This window comes from Polyodon spathula, chromosome 4, assembly GCF_017654505.1.
Source record: "Polyodon spathula isolate WHYD16114869_AA chromosome 4, ASM1765450v1, whole genome shotgun sequence".
NCBI lineage: Eukaryota > Metazoa > Chordata > Actinopteri > Acipenseriformes > Polyodontidae > Polyodon > Polyodon spathula.
The window spans coordinates 73,201,061-73,218,269 of record NC_054537.1 but is presented as its reverse complement, the minus strand read 5'-3'; the positions used below and the strand labels follow the sequence as shown (position 1 = coordinate 73,218,269).

Here is a 17,209-nt window from a genome sequence, read left to right as displayed (position 1 = left end):
CATGCACACTTTGACCAGTCTTGGCCATAAATGTCTGTAACTCTTACAAAGTTGCCATTGGCCTCTTGGTAGCCTCTCTGATAAGTCGTCTTCTTGCTCGGTCATCCAGTTTGGAGGGATGGCCTGATCTAGGCAGGGTCTTGGTGGTTCCATACACCTTCCACTTCTTAATAATCGTCTTGACCGTCCTTCAGGGGATATTCAAGGCCTTTCATATTTTTTTTTTTACTTATCCCCTGATCTGTGCCTTTCAACAACTTTGTCCTGGACTCATTTGAAAGCGCCTTGGTGCTCATGGTTGAATCTTTGCTTTGAAATGCACTACCTAGCAGAGATAACCTACAGGAACCGCTGAATTTATCCTGAAATCATATGAATCACTACAGTTTAACACAGATGGAGGCCACTTGGTGTGTGATTTTGAAGGCGATTGGTTACACATGAACTAATTTAGGATTGCTATTACAAGGGGGGTGGACACTTATCCAACCAAGCTATTCCAATTTTTTTTTTAATTAATTTTCTACAAATTTCTAGAACATTTTTTTCACTTGGAAGTTGTGGGGTTGGACAAACTATTTTAATGCATTATAATTCCAGGCTACAAGGTAACAAAAGGTGAACATTTTGAAAGGGGGTGTAGACTTTCTATAGGCACTGTAGATACTGTAAAGCCCCAAGCTTCATGAATTTGATTTATTTTGGTTATTGTGGTTTTCAATTGTGCCAGTACTGCCAGAACATCAACCAACATATGGTCGCAGACAAACGTTTTGGCACTGTGCGCTACTAAAATTCAACATAACAGCTAAGCACAAGCATTTAGTAAATTTTACCCAATTTTTAATATAACAGAAAACAAAATGCACAATTTCTAGTAATTTAACAAATATTAAAAATAACATATTTGCATGTATTTGTTCATGACAGAATTATTGGCACCGCTGCTTCAGTATTTCATGTGTCTTCCTTTTGCTTTTATTGTGGCTTTCAGGTGTTTATGATAATTCACCATTATGTTACATGTTGTTGGTGAAATCTGGACCCATTCTGTCTTACATACTGTATTTCCTTCAACTCAAACAGATTGCATACGCAATGCTTGGCTACATCTTTTTTCAGTTCAGTCCGAAGCATTTCTGTTGGATTGAGATCTGGTGATTGTGAAGGCCATTCCACAACTTTTTATCTTTGTTTTCTTCAAAAACTCCAGAGTTGACTTAGCTGTATGCTTTGGGTCGTTCTTGTGTTGGAAGATAAACTGTCTGCCAAACCTTATGAGCTGATGGTATCATTGTACTTTGTGGAATGTTTTGATACATGGCTGCACTCATTTGGACATCTCTATCACACGAATGTCTCCAATTCCTGAACTGTTAAAACACCCCCATATCATAATTGATCCATGTTTAACTGTAGATACAAGTTTTTCTTTATTGAAGGCCTTCCCTTTTTTCCACCCAAACATACTATGGTCCATTTTCAGAAAAAAGTTATTTTAGTTGCATCAGACCAGAAAATTTTGAAGAACCCTTCAGATTCCTGTTGATATTTCTTGTCTTATTTAAGACGGTTTGTTTTATGGATTTTCTTTAAAAGTGGTTTGCCAGTGAGGTCTGCATGCACGAAACTTTTGTGTTCAGGTGCTTTTGTGTAGTTTTTTCATGCACTATTATGCCTGATGCTGCTACATTTTTTATTTAAGTCCCTGCTTTTAATCTTGGATTTTTTTTTTTTTTTTTTTTTTTAAAAGCTCTCGGACAGTTCTGCTGTACCCATAATTTTCTTTGTCCAATTTCAAGTGTTTCTGTGCAGGACTTACGTTATCTGTTAAATTCAGATTTATTTAAAAAGAATACTGCAAATGTAAATACAACCCAAAGTGGGCTTTTGTATGTGTAATGCACAACTTTTCTGTAAAGATACAAATGTTTTTGAACAGATTTTTATTAAAATGATTTTTAAATCAGCGGCATAATTTTTTTATATAAATATAAAACGAAATGTACCACTAATGTTTCAATTTCACTCTTCAGAAACCACGAGCTAGATATGTGGATAAAGCACACATTTTGTTAAAACAAACTTCCGGAACTGCAAACGAAGTCTCGTTGCTGTAAGCACAGAGAACTCTTTGTATGTGTTGTTTTGCTCTACACAGAAACTCCCATTGGTTGATTATGAGTCGTCTAGTAAAACTGAGTTAGTCACTTCATTTTTCCCGGTCTGCCGGCTTGCGCGGGAGATCAACAGGGAGTAGACGGGGAAAGGCTTACTTTAACTAAGGTATGTGTGTAGAATAACCTCAAAAGTAAACTGCGATTACGAAATACACATATTTAATAATAAAGACAAAACTGCAATTCAAAAATGTTTTGTAAGAACTGTTTTCCAATAAATACCCATTATTTTTTGAGGCTTGAACTGTAGGAGGGACACTTTTTTTCTGCTCTCTATTTTAATTTGTATATTATTTGTCTGCTGTGTCGCAAGCAGATTTGTTTAGTTGGAATTTTAAAGTTATGACATTATGATATTCACATAATCTGGTGTTCAGAGAAAATAAATTATGTAAAAGGATTGTAAAGAACCTGAAAACCGGATGAAGACACATGTGCAAATGATTTTTCTACGTCAGTGTGCGCACATTGCCAGCAGTGTATTCCGGCAATTTAATTGTAAACTAGAGGCACTAGCTTGTGTGAGGGGGACGTATAAAATTGACTTCAGCTTGATTTATCAATATTTGGTCGGTCTCTTATAATTAAAGTAGAAGGAATGTCTAGAACAGTATATCCATTACTAATCGCAGTACAAAATTATGTAAATCACGCAAACATGAATTTTTCTGCAAAAATTCGTGGAGAAAACCAAAAATTTGCGTAATTTGTTCAATATGATTGAAATTCTAAACAAATCACTCAAAGTTTGTTGGATAAGAAAATATTTGGTTAATCAAAGTACAGTATATGCTAATATAAACGGTGTTCTAAATACAGTGGGAGGTCTTCAATTCTGATTACAGTGTGATTTTAATGCAAAGAAAGCAAGCCATTTGTCTATCACCGTTCATGCAAGTTTTAAACATTTTTTTTTTTTTTTTTTTTTTTTTTTTTTTTGCAAAGTATAATTTGGAATAATAAAAACGTTGTAAATAAGAGGACATCAGTTGTCTTTGATAATTGGTTTAATTCGGGCATTAAGTACATCACAGATATTTTGGGTATTTTCTTGCATAACAGTCTAATAGAAAACACCAAAGCCCCGTTATATCAGATGCAATATGAAACGATTCTGAAAGCAATTACAATCAGACTTAAAAAGATGAAGTGAAGTTGCAGTGTATTTAATACAATACTAATTTTGTAGTAAAATAATTCAACTAAAAATAATAACACAAGCAAATAGTTCAAAGTGGCTCAGCATCATGGATATATCAGATGATATACATTTTAAAGGAGCTTGGACATCACCTTTAAATTCCCAATTCTAAATAAACCCAAAGAAACCCATTTCGATATTCTACACAGGACTTACCCAACAAATCTAAATTGAAGCCAATACTTTCTGAATATTTCCCAACAGTGCAGTTTTTGCTGTGAATCTGAGGAATATCTTAAACACTTGTTTTACCAATGTGATGTAACCTGTCGCTTTTGGAAAGATCTTTCCAGTTATCTGTCTGGCAATCTTCCCACTCAACTGACAGTCATATTCATGATGTGATTTTTAAACTTCATCTTTAAAAATCGCTTGATGAATTGTTTTATATTACAGGCTAAGCAGCATATCCACAAATGTAAACATAAAAACAAATATAATGTGACTTTTGTCAAAGAAGTGGAATATCACATGACCCCTTTATGCACCTGTAAAAACTAGAACTGTTGAACTGTATTACTGTTATTTTGAATATATTTTATAATACCCTGGTGGTGTTTATTAATATAAATACATAAATACTATCTAAAAAATAAATAGAGAGGCACTGCAGCCTGTTGGTTCAGTAGTTGGTAAAGTTCTGGAAAAACTCCACTCTGGTGAATCGGGTTGATGAGAAATATATTGTTTTCAGGTCTAGATCCCAAACTCTGCATATAATGGCGGAAAAACCAATGTGGGAACAAATAGGAGCTGGCTTCGTACAGCACTACTACCAACAGTTTGATAGCAACAGAGGGCTTTTGGCAGATCTCTACGTAAGTATGAGCATTATATTATCTGTTGTTGTTAATCCAGACAGTAACAACGCCAATAGTATATTTTAACTTAACTAGATGTCTCACACATGGTCATTTGACTTGGATGTATGCAGCTGTTGATAAATTGTACACTGTAAATGGGGGGGGGGGGGGTTAAAATTCACAAATGCACTGATTAGTGAATTCCCAGAGTCTTTTAGTTCCTACATCTGAATCTGGCAATGGTTTTGTAAAAATTAAATCCATATTCCTTTCTCAAAATCTTTTAAACTAGAAAAAATTGCTGTTGGGTATTATGCTATACTGGCACATTTTATAACATGGCTGCATTCTGGATTAAATACATCAGATATCACAACCGCCCCTAGGGACTGGAGTGCACTGTTCCACATGTCTCAAATGTTATGTTGTGTTGCAACATCTTTCCACATGTTTGCAGTGATTGGGTTGTTCATTATGTCCACCCTCCAGGATTTTTGACAGCTGTTATGTTACACATTAAGCAACAGTTTATACAGTGTACTGTACAGTTTTGGTATAAAGGATAACAAATTATGAAATATCGGTTCATGTTTTGCATAATTCTGGAGGGACAACCGGCAATTGCTTTAACGCTAGTCCAGCCCTGTTAGTCTTTCTTTAAAATTACAACAATCAAAGTTATTGAGAGTATACAGTATGTCCAGCATGCACTCAGGAATTGTTAGTGCATCATGCACAATTATAAATAATGCTTGGTGTTTACAGAGCACAATGCCAGCTGACCCCAGTGGTGATCTCTCTTGCAAAATGTACCGTATTGCACTCTCAGCTGGAGACATATTTCAATAGCTGTGTCTGGTAAGGGAAACCCTTGTAGATCAAACAAATTCGCTTCACTTATAGTTTGGACCACAGTTAATGAATATCGCTTATCAATGGTTAAGCAGCCCTTAAACACTACAAGATATTGCCATCTTTAAAAACTGGTAGCAACAGGTAGTAACTAGTCCATAAATATATCTAATGCATGTATTACTGTAGCCCTGGTTGGAACATGCATCTCAAGTGATCTAACTGATTTTACAAAGGGAAGAGGTGAGCTCAGGAGCTCAAGGTGCTGTACATACTGTTGATCCTATGTCAAGGTCATGTTCTGTATTTCCATCTGAGGCAGGGGATGAATGCTATACACATACTTGATTTGTGTTTGCAGCAGTGGCGGGGGATGTATATTACTTCACTCTTGGTTTAGTTGAAAACACTTGAATGATGTTCAATCTGTGTGTAATCGCAGACTATTTATATACAACAACTAGCCTACTTACAAATTAGTTTAAGTTAAAACTGTCATGCCAACTTACCGTGATGGATTTTAAGTGATAACATATGTGCTTGTTTGTTTGTTTTGTTGTAATCGCAGTTTTATTGTTGATGGTGTTTTTGTTTATTTTATAGACAGAGGCGTCCTGTTTAACATGGGAAGGACAGGGGTTTCAAGGCAAGAATGCCATCATGGAAAAATTGACTGTAAGTGGTAAAAAGTGATTCTTCCAAGGTTACATTGCATGTAAGAGATTTGATTGAATAATACACTTTTGACTTTTTTTTTCTTTCTGTTGTTTAAGTGACACCTGTATGTGTTGGTTTTTTATTTTTAGTTTATGTATTTATTTTAGTTAATGGCACAAATTTATGCATGCTTACTGTACAGTATACAAACACAGGTTTGGATATAAATGTTAAAAAATATGTACGATTCATGTACTGTTTTAATTTTTTTTTTTTTTTTTTTTTTCAGAACCTGCCATTCCAAAAAATCCAGCACAGTATAACCGCACAGGATCACCAGCCAACCCCAGACAGTTGTGTTATTAGCATGGTGGTGGGGCAGCTTAAGGTGAGTGAAGCCTGTTCTTACACTAAACCATCCTTTATTGTAGTACAGATTTGTCCCAGATTAGAAGCAATTGTAAACCAGTTTGATTCCCTGCTACTGTAAAATGCTTTAAAAAAAATAATAAATCCACCTGTGGTTTATCCTGATGAGCCATAAATTGATCAATTTGACCGCTTAAGTCCCTTTCACACTGGCATGTTCAATCCGGGGCAGGATCCGGTGTCATGCGGGTCAGCTACGCAATTTCACACTGCTTTTGATAAAGCAAGGTTGACCTGGGTGACAGACGCAAGTGCACAATACACCAGTATCAGTGCCCCAGAAGCAGCTTGTGACGGACCCTTCCATCCAAGCTTCTCTGGATTGAACCGTCGGCCCAAATGTTGATTAGAGCAAATGTTTCATCAACATGGCTGCAGTCTGCCTCGTGCTGTGTGAAGTGAAACCTTCCCAACGACCCAGGTATGTGGTTTCATGCTACGTGAAATTATGACCTGGATAGCCAGAACCTTTGTCAGGGCCCGGGTAGGAGTGCCAGTGTGAAAGGGGCTTTACTTTCTTGTACTGCAAGTAGCTTCACATTCTGAGTGGTTCTGGGTTCTTTTGTGCCCGTCTATCTTACCTGGCTTTGAGGTTGTCTGGAGACTCCTATGCTGGGACTGAAGACTTACTCATTCCATTCACATTATGTGGCCTTCTAATTTCCAGACCCACCTATTCAATATATATATGTCACTCAGGCCCCCACACTTATTTACAATATTTACAATTTTATGCAACTTGGGTTGTAGTGGCGGATGGGCACCACGAGAGTATCAGCAATGGAAGGATATACACACAAGTATAAATTAAAATAATAAATGCAAAACAAAAGACTGTTATAAACCAAAGATAGCAAAGAAAAGTTGGCCTACAGGCGGCCGAGCTCTACCTCCACTAAAAGGAGGGTCTCGCTTAGCGTGGCCATTTGCGGCCTAAACGAAGCTGTTGGCGAATAAAAATATCATTGAAGTTGCTGCTGTGGTGGCCAAAGAATTTCAGGTTGTCAATCTGTAATTTTCAGTAAGAAAACTGCATTTCCCAGGTACGCACCAAGGATTTGTTGGCTTTTCTCATACTCAACACTTGGACTAAGTAAACTGTGCTGTGTACAACATTACATCAATGAAAATAATTTGCAAGTCCGTGTTCCACAAGAGGTGTACAGATTACCGAAATCACAAACACAAAATGAAGTCAGAACTGTCAAGGGGGAGTTTTCTTTAACAGAAGATTTCACTCTTACTATGTCTGCTAGGGTTTGATCAAGGGAAGTTTTGTGTTGTCAAATTCAGTTTTACAAGGGCCATATTTAATTTGCTATTGAACAAAGAAAAACATGTACATTCTTTTTGATTCTACCGTTGTCCATCTAACACATGGCTCTCCCTCTGATAATTTTATTTAAAAATACATTAAAATAATCAAGAAAAATTAATATGCTGCAATGTTTGAGAGATGGATAATCTTGCAATTAAATAAAACTTCAGATGTAATCCATTTCTAGTTGTAACTACTGTTTTGCCATAACGAGGCCACAAGGTATTTCAAGATGTTCTGGAACATAAGCATGGGTGACGGAATTCTGTCAAAGCAGCCTCACCCAAGTCCATTCATACGATTCGTGTAGAAATGCAAAAAAAAACAATGGGGGGGGGGGGTCTGGACTCCCAGTGTGGCAGAGTACATGCCGACAGAGCGAATCCTCCTACGTTCAAACCTCCATCACTGATCTAAAAATATTTTAAATAACTATTTTTAGATCTGTGAGCTCCAGCTATCAAAATGCGGCTGGTTTATGACACAGGAGCGTTGCTATTTGGACATCCCAGCTGAACTGGGACATTCATACTTCAAATATAGACCAAAATGGCTTATACTGTAATTTAATTCAAGCATAATTTTCAACGCGGATGGTTGCAGAAACACGCCTTTTGATGAAGACAGCAGCATGTTTTGCTAAGTTTTGTGTTTGTAAAAAAAAAAAAAAAAAAAACATTCAATCAGGTGTCAAAAACTACAGGACATCTATCTACCTTGGAACGAAATGCTGTTCTTGAGAATGATGCAGATACCACAATAACGAGAATGCTCCACCAGGCAATTAAACACAGTAAGACATTGTAAACTCATCTGTTTGCTAGACCAAAACATAGTCGTGTCTACATGATTAGTTCTGCATGGACTGTAAAGTGCCAATCGATTAATTGTGGACTGGAGAAAGCAAGAGAACAGCAGAGTAAGAGGATGAGTGACAGAGCGAGAGAATGTGAGAAATGCACACTGTATTTGTTGTTTAGTTTAAAGTGTATACTTACCATTAAAGTCGTGAAATGAAAGACACAGCTCCAGCGCCTTCATTTATAAAAACTACATTTTTTAAACTTCATGTTTACTTTTGATATGTTATACAAGTTCTACAAAAACATGCTTGATTATTCATATAATTTACAATGTACATCTATGTAATTTCAGGCTATAATACGTGGCATTTTATTTATTTAATTTAATAATGTTACAATACAGATTTTGTTTTATCCTTTTTGAAGCATAAAAACATAAACACATTTTAACTTTATATCTTTGTTTTTGTTTGTTGTACTTCATTTTTACAATGAAGTTTATAGTGTCATTTGAAAAAAAATATATATATGTGTGTGTGTGTGTGTGTGTGTGTGTGTTTAAAATAAACATTCAAGTCTTGTTGGAGAGAGGCTTCACGGCTCAAAATGTGTTGAAGCCAGCTGTCGGGAATAGACTGGCAAGTGACAGACTGAATCCCCTCCTTGTCATAAGAGTTGAGGGACCTCACTGGAAGGAGTTTGATTATAGGAAGGCCCTGGCAAAGTTCAGAAAAAAAGGAAAGAAGGATCTTTGCACACCAGCTGCAAAAAAAGTGACTTGTGTAATGTAGGAATACCTTCTTTCTACCATTTTTTTTTTTTTCCCAAAAGTAATTTCAAAAGACATAATTCTTACTGATGGAATACTGACGTTTTATTTTGGCATGTATAAAAATACTATGGTTGTTTGTATTGACCCCCTCATTAAAGAAAATGTCCCACAGAAATTTTGGTAGGGGACCAAATTGACCCTCAATCAGCAAGTCTTTGAGCAAAAACTGCATTTAAAAAAAGTGTTTATTAACTAGCCTCATGTGTGATTGGTTGGTCTATCTGGTAAAAATGACAAGTTGTAAGTGAAGTAATTTCTGAATTTCTTTTTCTACAAAGTCAGGTTCAAATTTGCTCCTAAAAGTGGTCGAAAATAACTTAGAATGCATCTCAGGGCACGTACAACCCCCAGACCCTCGGACAAAAGATTGGTTTTGCCCCGGCAGTGTGACAGAATGATCATTGGCCACACCATGCATCAGTGTTCAGTGCTGCTGAGGATCCTAAGTGTGTTTTCATTATTTTTGTTTTTTTTCCTAGGTGGACGATGATCCCGTGATGGGATTTCACCAACTGTTTCTTTTGAAAAATATTGACAACAAATGGATATGCAGTAATGATATGTTTCGATTGGCCTTGCATAACTTTGGCTAAACTAGTGGTTCCCAACTTGGGTCCTCATAACAGTACAGACTTCTGTTTCACCCAGGGCCTTAAAACCGTATGAGAACTGGCACCTCTGAGAATAATTTTTAGAGTGTGGTTATTATTATTTGTCAGTCAGAATTCAATACACATGAGTATTATATGAGCCAGGTTTAAACAACAACTTGGGAGGTGGTGTTGGGTGGGTGAATGATAAACAGAATAAAGTCACTGGATTTACCACTATACCTTGTTTTTGTAATTTACTATAAGGATTCACTCAAAGATATGTTGTAAGCATCTGCAATATAAATGGAAAATGTCACTGTAAATGCCTCTGTCCTTGGTTTTTGTTTTCCTCCCTATTCGTGTGTAGTGCATAACTGCAGTACCTTCTTAGCTAATCGTCCCAGCGCCTAATACATACGTGCATAGATACATAAACAAGTGAGCATCGTGCTGTGAAGTAGTACACCAAATAATAATCAATTACTACCAATACTGACATCAGTTGAATACTTCATTATGTATTTAAGACTTCTAGCTATTCTTCAAACATCAAGCTAGACTACGCCATGAGGCAGATGTCAAATTGCATAAAGTTGCACAACATTAAGTTTTGTGTTTCTTTATTCTTTATTTCGGTGTTTATTTTTAGACTTTATCTGGGTTTTAGAAGATGAAAGAAAATCTGTGATTTTATTTATTATACTGTGCGAAAAGGTACTTTACTGGTTGTTTGTGGTATTACCCAAAAGTACTTCTGGAAATCCCAGGACCCTTACAGTGAATTGCACATAGATTTGGGGTAAGTGAACACAAAATACATGTTTATAATGTTAAAACCTATAACCAGAAATCCCATTCATAATATAATATGGTGACTGGATTTGTAGATGCCATTATGGTTAATGTTTTTAATTTTGGAGGGGGGTGGGGGGTACCATGATGCACTCCCTACAGGAAACAATGTGAACAACCTGGTTACAAGAATGGTGTGTTTGTGATAAACAAAAATAAATATCTGAAAACGAAATCTATTTAATTTATGTGAAAAGGCATCAGTTTTGAAATTAAATCTAAATGGATCTAAAATATTGATTCAAATTACAGAGTAAAAAATAACCATTAAACTGTAGATAAGTAAACTTAAGGATTTTAACATTGATTAATCTTACAATCTTCCACATAATCTATGTAATTTAAACAAGAATCTCATGTTTCACAAAGCTAAACTGATTAGTTTTTACAGGGATAGTCTGAGCACAATTGATCAAGACTTGCAGCTGATTTAATTTACTCATAAACAAATCAGAGGTCCCTTCTGCTGCCTCTGAGAGTAAAGGGGCATCTGGGAAGTTTTATCGGGTCCACTGCATGCATTGCTGTTGAGAGTTTTTGTATTCAGAAATCAAGAAAAAATATTTTCAGATTAAAATGTCAAAGTCCACGCCCTAAAGTATTCAAGTAATTGACTGTTTTTGGGAGGTCGGTGTGTTGCTTCCACCACAGGTTAGAAAAGTGTAAAAAGTTGCCAAATACTCCCGCTGTAATAATAAAAAATAAAAAATAAAGTTTTACCAAGGTTATGAAAAACATTTAGCAGTGAATTTCTCTGTAAACATATATAAAGAGTCATTAACATGTAGGATTTGTTGTCTTCACCACTGTATCTTCGCTTTTCCCAACTGCAATCATCAGCAGGAGTTTGAGATTGTTATTGTATCCAAGGTCGCAGACTATCCGCACAAATCCACAGTTCTAAGAAGGTGGCAAAAAGGCAGAGAAAGTTTAGTCGGTTCCAGTCCGGTTTCATTGGTCCACTTGACTTCTCTTGAACAGTCACAAACTCAATCTCTCTTGGGTTAATTATTCCAACTAATCCTTCAATTAAAGGAGGCTGTCTGGTCCAGTGGTTAAAGCAAAGGCCTTTTAACTAGGAGGTCCTTAGTTTAAATCCCAGCTCACTCACTGTGACCTTAAGCAAGTCACTTAACCTCCTTGTGCTCTGTATTTCAAGTGAGACGTAAGTGACTCTGCAGCTGATGCATAGCTCATACACCCTAGAATCTGTAAGTTGCCTTGGATAAAGGCATCTGCTAAAATAAACAATAATAATAAAGCCTGACTTTGTTAATGGAGAGTCCTTACTTTTATACCCCAGGAGTTGGGTTTCAAAGGTAACTTTACTGACCAGTAACGTTACAGGTTTCCAAATGATTATTTTCATGTTCCACTGCAACACTTAATATTCTTGATATTGAACTTTATAGTTCTTAAAGAAGTTTCTTACAAATATATTTGTCAAAACATGGTCCCATGTTTTAGAGTAGTGGGGCTGATGTAAGGATAGGCTTAGTGCAAACAACTGCCGCTGCAAAATCTGTATTGCCTAGCGACCAGGCAATTATTTTGCACGACGGCCTATGTAAGCTTAAGAGCAATGCAAATTACTCAACACACACAAATAAAGAGCTGCAATCATGATTATGTGGGTCTTGGAGCACGAAAATCAAACCAAACCAAAAAAATATGTCAAGAGGAAGGGCAGCTAAGTAATCTTGACGCACGGAAAATAAGTTTTCCATGGAGGAGTTCAGAGTCCTTATGGCTGAGGTCACTCAGTATGAAATTGAGTTATTTGGAAAAGCCTCAGCCAACATCAGTTATGCTACCAAAGAGACCATATGGTCCTCTATAGTGGAGAAAGTCAATGCTGTCTTTTACCAGTCGGGCAGTCAACCAGATGATGATTAGTTTTAGGATGGTCTGGTAGACGTTAACGCCTTACCACCACATCCTCTGGCATCCCAAACAAAGTGACCCTGGGTTTGAATATGCAGAGTCTTCTCCGTCTTACCCTTCTAAGGTTTTCCAGCCAAACGTCGCCACATCAGGAAGTGTACCACAGCAGAGGCCCTGAGGCCAATGACAAGTCTCTGAAGGTGTGTGCTTTTATACAGCTCTTAGTTACTCGCTTCTACAATGGTTTGCACCTTGTAAGAGGAGGTGCAAAGTTTTTGGAGGCTCAAAGAACACCATCCCTACAATGAAGCATGGTGGTGGCAGCATCATATTATGGGGATGTTTCTCATTGGCAGGGACTGAGGCACTTGTCAGGACAGAAGGGAAAATGAATGGAGCAAAGTATAGAGAATTCCTTGAGGAACACCTGCTGCCCTCTGCATGAAAGCCTAAACTGGGACGGAAGTTCACCTTTCAGCACGACAACGACCCAAAACACACAGCCAAAACTACACTGGAGTGGCTAAGGAACAAAAAGGTAAATGTCCTTGAGTGGCCCAGTCAAAACCCCGACCTAAATCCAATCGAAAATTTGTGGCATGACTTGAAGATTGCTGTCCATTAATGCTCCCCAAGGAACTTGACAGAGCTGGAACAGTTTTGTAAAGAAGAATGGTCATATATTGTCAAATCTAGGTGTGAAAAGTTGGTAGAGACCTATCCCAGCAGACTCACAGCTGGAATTGCTGCCAAAGGTACTTCCACCAAGTATTAACTCAGGGGGTGGAGACTTATCCAATTATGATCTTTCAGTTTTGTATTTTTAATATATAATTTTTTCTCAATAAAAAGTTTTTTCCCCTTAACAGTGTGGAGTATGGTGTGTAGATGTGGAAAAAAAAAATTATTTAAATACATACAACTGAAGCAAGAAAATGTGAAAAAAGTTCAAAGGGGTGTAGACTTTCTATAGGCACTGTGTGTGTGTGTGTGTGTGTGTGTGTGTGTATATATATATATATATATATATATATATATATATACATACAGTGGCTCTCAAAAGTATTCAGCCCCCTTGGACTTTTCCACATTTTATTGTGTTACAACATGGAATCAAAATGGATTTAATTAGGAGTTTTTGCCACTGATCAACACAAAAGGAATCCATAATGTCAAAGTGAAAAATAAAATCTACAAATTGTTCTAAATTAATTACAAATATAAAACAGAAAACAATTGATTGCATAAGTATTCACCCACTTGAGTCAATATTTGGTAGAGGCACCTTTGGCAGCAATTACAGCCATGAGTCTATTTGATTAAGTCTCTACCAGCTTTAAACATCTGGACACTGCAATTTTTGCCCATTCTTCTTTGCAAAATTGCTCAAGCTCCATCAAGTTGGATTTGGACCTTTGGTGAACAGCAATTTTCAACTCTTTCCACATATTCTCAATTGGATTGAGGTCCGGGCTTTGACTGGGCTACTCCAGGACATTGACCTTTTTGTTTTTAAGCCACTGCAGTGTGGCTTTGGTTGTATGTTTGGGGTCATTGTCCTGTTGGAAGATGAATCTTCTCCCAAGTCCCAAGTCTCTTGCAGACTTCAGCAGGTTTTCCTCCAGGATTTCTCTGTACTTTGCTGGATTCATTTTGCCCTTTACGAGCTTTCCAAGCCTTGACGCAGAGAAGCATCCACATAGCATGATGCTGCCACCACCATGCTTCACGGTAGGAATGGTGTTCTCAGGATGATGTGCGGTGTTAGGCTTGCGCCAAATATAGTGCTTAGCGTTGAGGCCAGAAAGCTCTATTTTGGTCTCATCAAACCATAGAATCTTCTTCCACTTGGTCTGAGTCTCCCATATGCCTTCTGGCAAACTAGCCAAGATTTGATGTGAGTTTTTTTCAACAGTTACTTTCTTTTTGCCACTCTCCCATAAAGGCCAGTTTTGTGAAGCACCTGGGCTATTGTTGCCATATGCAGTGTCTCCCAGCTCTGCCGTGGAAGACTGTAACTCCTTTAGAGTTGCCATAGGCCTCTTGGTGGCCTCCCTGACTAGTGCCACCCTCGCCCAGATACTCAGTTTTTGAGGTCAGCCTGTTCTAGACAGATTCACAGTTCTGCCATATTCTCTCCATTTCTTAATAATGGACTTTACAGTGCTCCGGGGGATATTCAATGCCTTGGAAATGTTCTTATATCCTACCCATGATTGGTGCTTTTGAAGAACCTTATTTTGGATTTGCTTTGAATGTTCCTTCATCTTCATCATGTAGTTTTTGTTAGGAAATGTAATAACCAACTGTGGGACCTCCCGGAGACAGGTGTATTTCACCTGAAATCATGGGAAACACCTTAATTGCACAAAGGTGGACTCCATTCGACTAATTATGAGCTTATTTAGGTGTGTCATAGAAAAAAGGGGGTGAATACTTATGCAATCAAATATTTTCTGTTTTATATTTGTAATTAATTTAGAACAATTCTTAGATTTTATTTTTCACTTTGACATTAAGGACTTTTTAAATTAAATCCATTTTGATTCCATGTTGTAACACAATAAAATGTGGAAAAGTCCAAGGGGGGTGAATACTTTTGAGACCCACTGTGTGTGTGTGTATATATATATATATATATATATATATATATATATATATAGTGATCAAACTATTTATGTACATGTTTTTTTTTTATATTATTTTAATATAGCCCATATTTTGTTTAGATTAAGTGAACTAAGGCACATCCAGTTTCCAGCATTGTTTGAAGTTATTTTCAGTTGTTGACTATGTCTCCACCTCCCTCTCAAATGCTAACCTTGGCCCCAACTTGAATATACACAGTTTTAATGATAATTTAATATTTTAACACAAACAATCCAATTAAGCTTTTAAAAAACAGTTTGGTTTTATAAGGTACACTAAATATGGCTGAGGCACGTTGTTAGATCTAATTGGATGTGAAGCCAAGCCAATGCTCCAATGCTCAGATCACTTGCTGCACAAAATGCGGGAATCATGTGAAAACGTAACAACTCCCTCTTGTTTTTTTCAGCTAACTAGACTCACTGCCTGGGAGTACCTTTAGTGGTCGCCAAAGGGCACAATCAGTCTTAAAGGCACAGTAGTCTTCTTTCAGTTTCAGCATTTCAATTGAGTTTCAGTTTATATTTAGCTGATAAAATTATTGTTTTGTTTGAATTTAGTTTTCGTTTTTAATTATTATTTAGGTTTGGTTTTAGTTTCAGTTAACTAAATTCTGAAAGATATATTTCAGTTTTATATTTTTTCTTTCAGTTTCTGTATTTTGTTTTCAGTTTCTTTTTTTTTGAGGTTGACGCTGTTGCTGCATACAAAAACTAACAACAACAACAAAATAAAAACCGTATTCATCACTTAGTATTCCAGTTTTTTTACAGTGCAAACACATTCACCCAGTGTGACCAGGTTATCCCGTTTCACTAATGCTTCCAAAGTAGCCTGCACGGTACCCCAACTTCGCTTGAGCATAATCCCCGCGTTGCAAAATTGTTTTCGTCTTTCTGCCACCTTCGCTTCAAATTTAAAAACTGTTCCTTATGGTAGGATTTTTTCAGATAGTTCTCGGCCACATACTGTCTAGTCTTCCTTGCTGATTTTGCATATGCTTTTGTCGCTTTTAACTGAATACTCACTATGCCGTCCGATCGAGCCGTTTGTTGATTTGGCAGACAATTTTAACTGCAGGTAGCCGGGTACTTAAGCGGGAAATCGTACCGCGACAGGTTATCACTATGAGGGAGGGACTGGGCGCGGTGAGCTTAGTCACGTGTTTGCTCAAGCCACAGAGCAGACAGGAGTCGTTGCAACTTGGCTGTACTTATTATTATTATTATTATTATTATTATTATTATTATTATTATTAGCGTTTTTAACTGACATCTACCTGTTATTTAAATTATATATTTAATTGTATTGTTATGATAACTCACTCTAATGTTGTTAAGTGCAAAAGTTAAGTCTAAATGTAATGTATCAGATTACATAAATAATGCTTGTGTTCTGCTTTTTTCAAAGAAAAATGTATTTTGTACTTAAGATGAAAAGCATACAGTCAAAATGTTGCACAAACTCAAATGTAAATAAAAGGTAGATACCGCCATTGGTTTGATCATGAATCAGAACTTTCATGTCAAAATAACAGTAATAGATCTGTTCAAAGCATATTGTAGTTCAACCTTTTGTATCGTTGTTCCTTGGATGGTTCTGGACAATTATTCCAAAGTAGATTTTAAGACCTGTAAATATGAATGTCAAATTGCTTTCTGAACATGTAAAGGACAAAAACTAAGTCGCGTTGGTTAACATGAAAAATAATTAAAGGTTGATCTGCATATTGATTGGACCAATAACAAGGGACAGGATGCAACGGGCTGGTCTCTTCTCGTTCCAGCCGTCTAAAATTGTATTAGGATCTTATTTGGACAACTATGCATGGATTGTTATTCCTTGCAATATTTCTGGCCCAATAATACTTTCATATTGACCTATCAAGTAAATCACACTGACCTATCTTGATCATATGTTGAGAGTAAGACTTCTTGAATGACATCATGAAGGTTGCATTGCTGACATTGAGAGGTGTGAAGACTGATGACGTTTTCCACGTCATTTGAGACACTTCACTGATTTTATTATTATTATTATTATTATTATTATTATTATTATTATTATTATTATTATTATTGTTATTATTGTTGTTTATATCATTTTCCATTTCCACTTATTTTCACCAAGAATATAGTTGATGGTCTTCTCTTATT

The 17,209-nt window shown here is 36.6% G+C and overlaps 1 protein-coding gene across 1 annotated transcript; it reads left to right on the top strand.

Annotated features, from left to right (window-relative positions):
- The first annotated feature begins 2,190 nt into the window (after window positions 1-2,190).
- LOC121314834 (nuclear transport factor 2-like) lies at window positions 2,191-10,007 on the top strand. Its single transcript, XM_041248540.1, has 5 exons — window positions 2,191-2,286; window positions 4,076-4,199; window positions 5,640-5,711; window positions 5,983-6,081; window positions 9,555-10,007. Exons 2-5 carry the CDS (start codon window positions 4,101-4,103, stop codon window positions 9,666-9,668), a joined length of 384 nt encoding a protein of 127 aa, XP_041104474.1. The 5' UTR covers window positions 2,191-2,286; window positions 4,076-4,100; the 3' UTR covers window positions 9,669-10,007.
- The last annotated feature ends 7,202 nt before the right edge of the window (window positions 10,008-17,209 follow it).

Excerpts from the sequence above, each read along its gene's own strand:
- LOC121314834 (XM_041248540.1), top strand. The coding sequence starts at position 4,101 with ATGGCGGAAAAACCAATGTGGGAACAAATAGGAGCTGGCTTCGTACAG. Across the intron at positions 4,200-5,639 it reads GGCTTTTGGCAGATCTCTAC|ACAGAGGCGTCCTGTTTAAC; the intron begins GTAAGTATGAGC and ends TTTATTTTATAG. Across the intron at positions 5,712-5,982 it reads CCATCATGGAAAAATTGACT|AACCTGCCATTCCAAAAAAT; the intron begins GTAAGTGGTAAA and ends TTTTTTTTTCAG.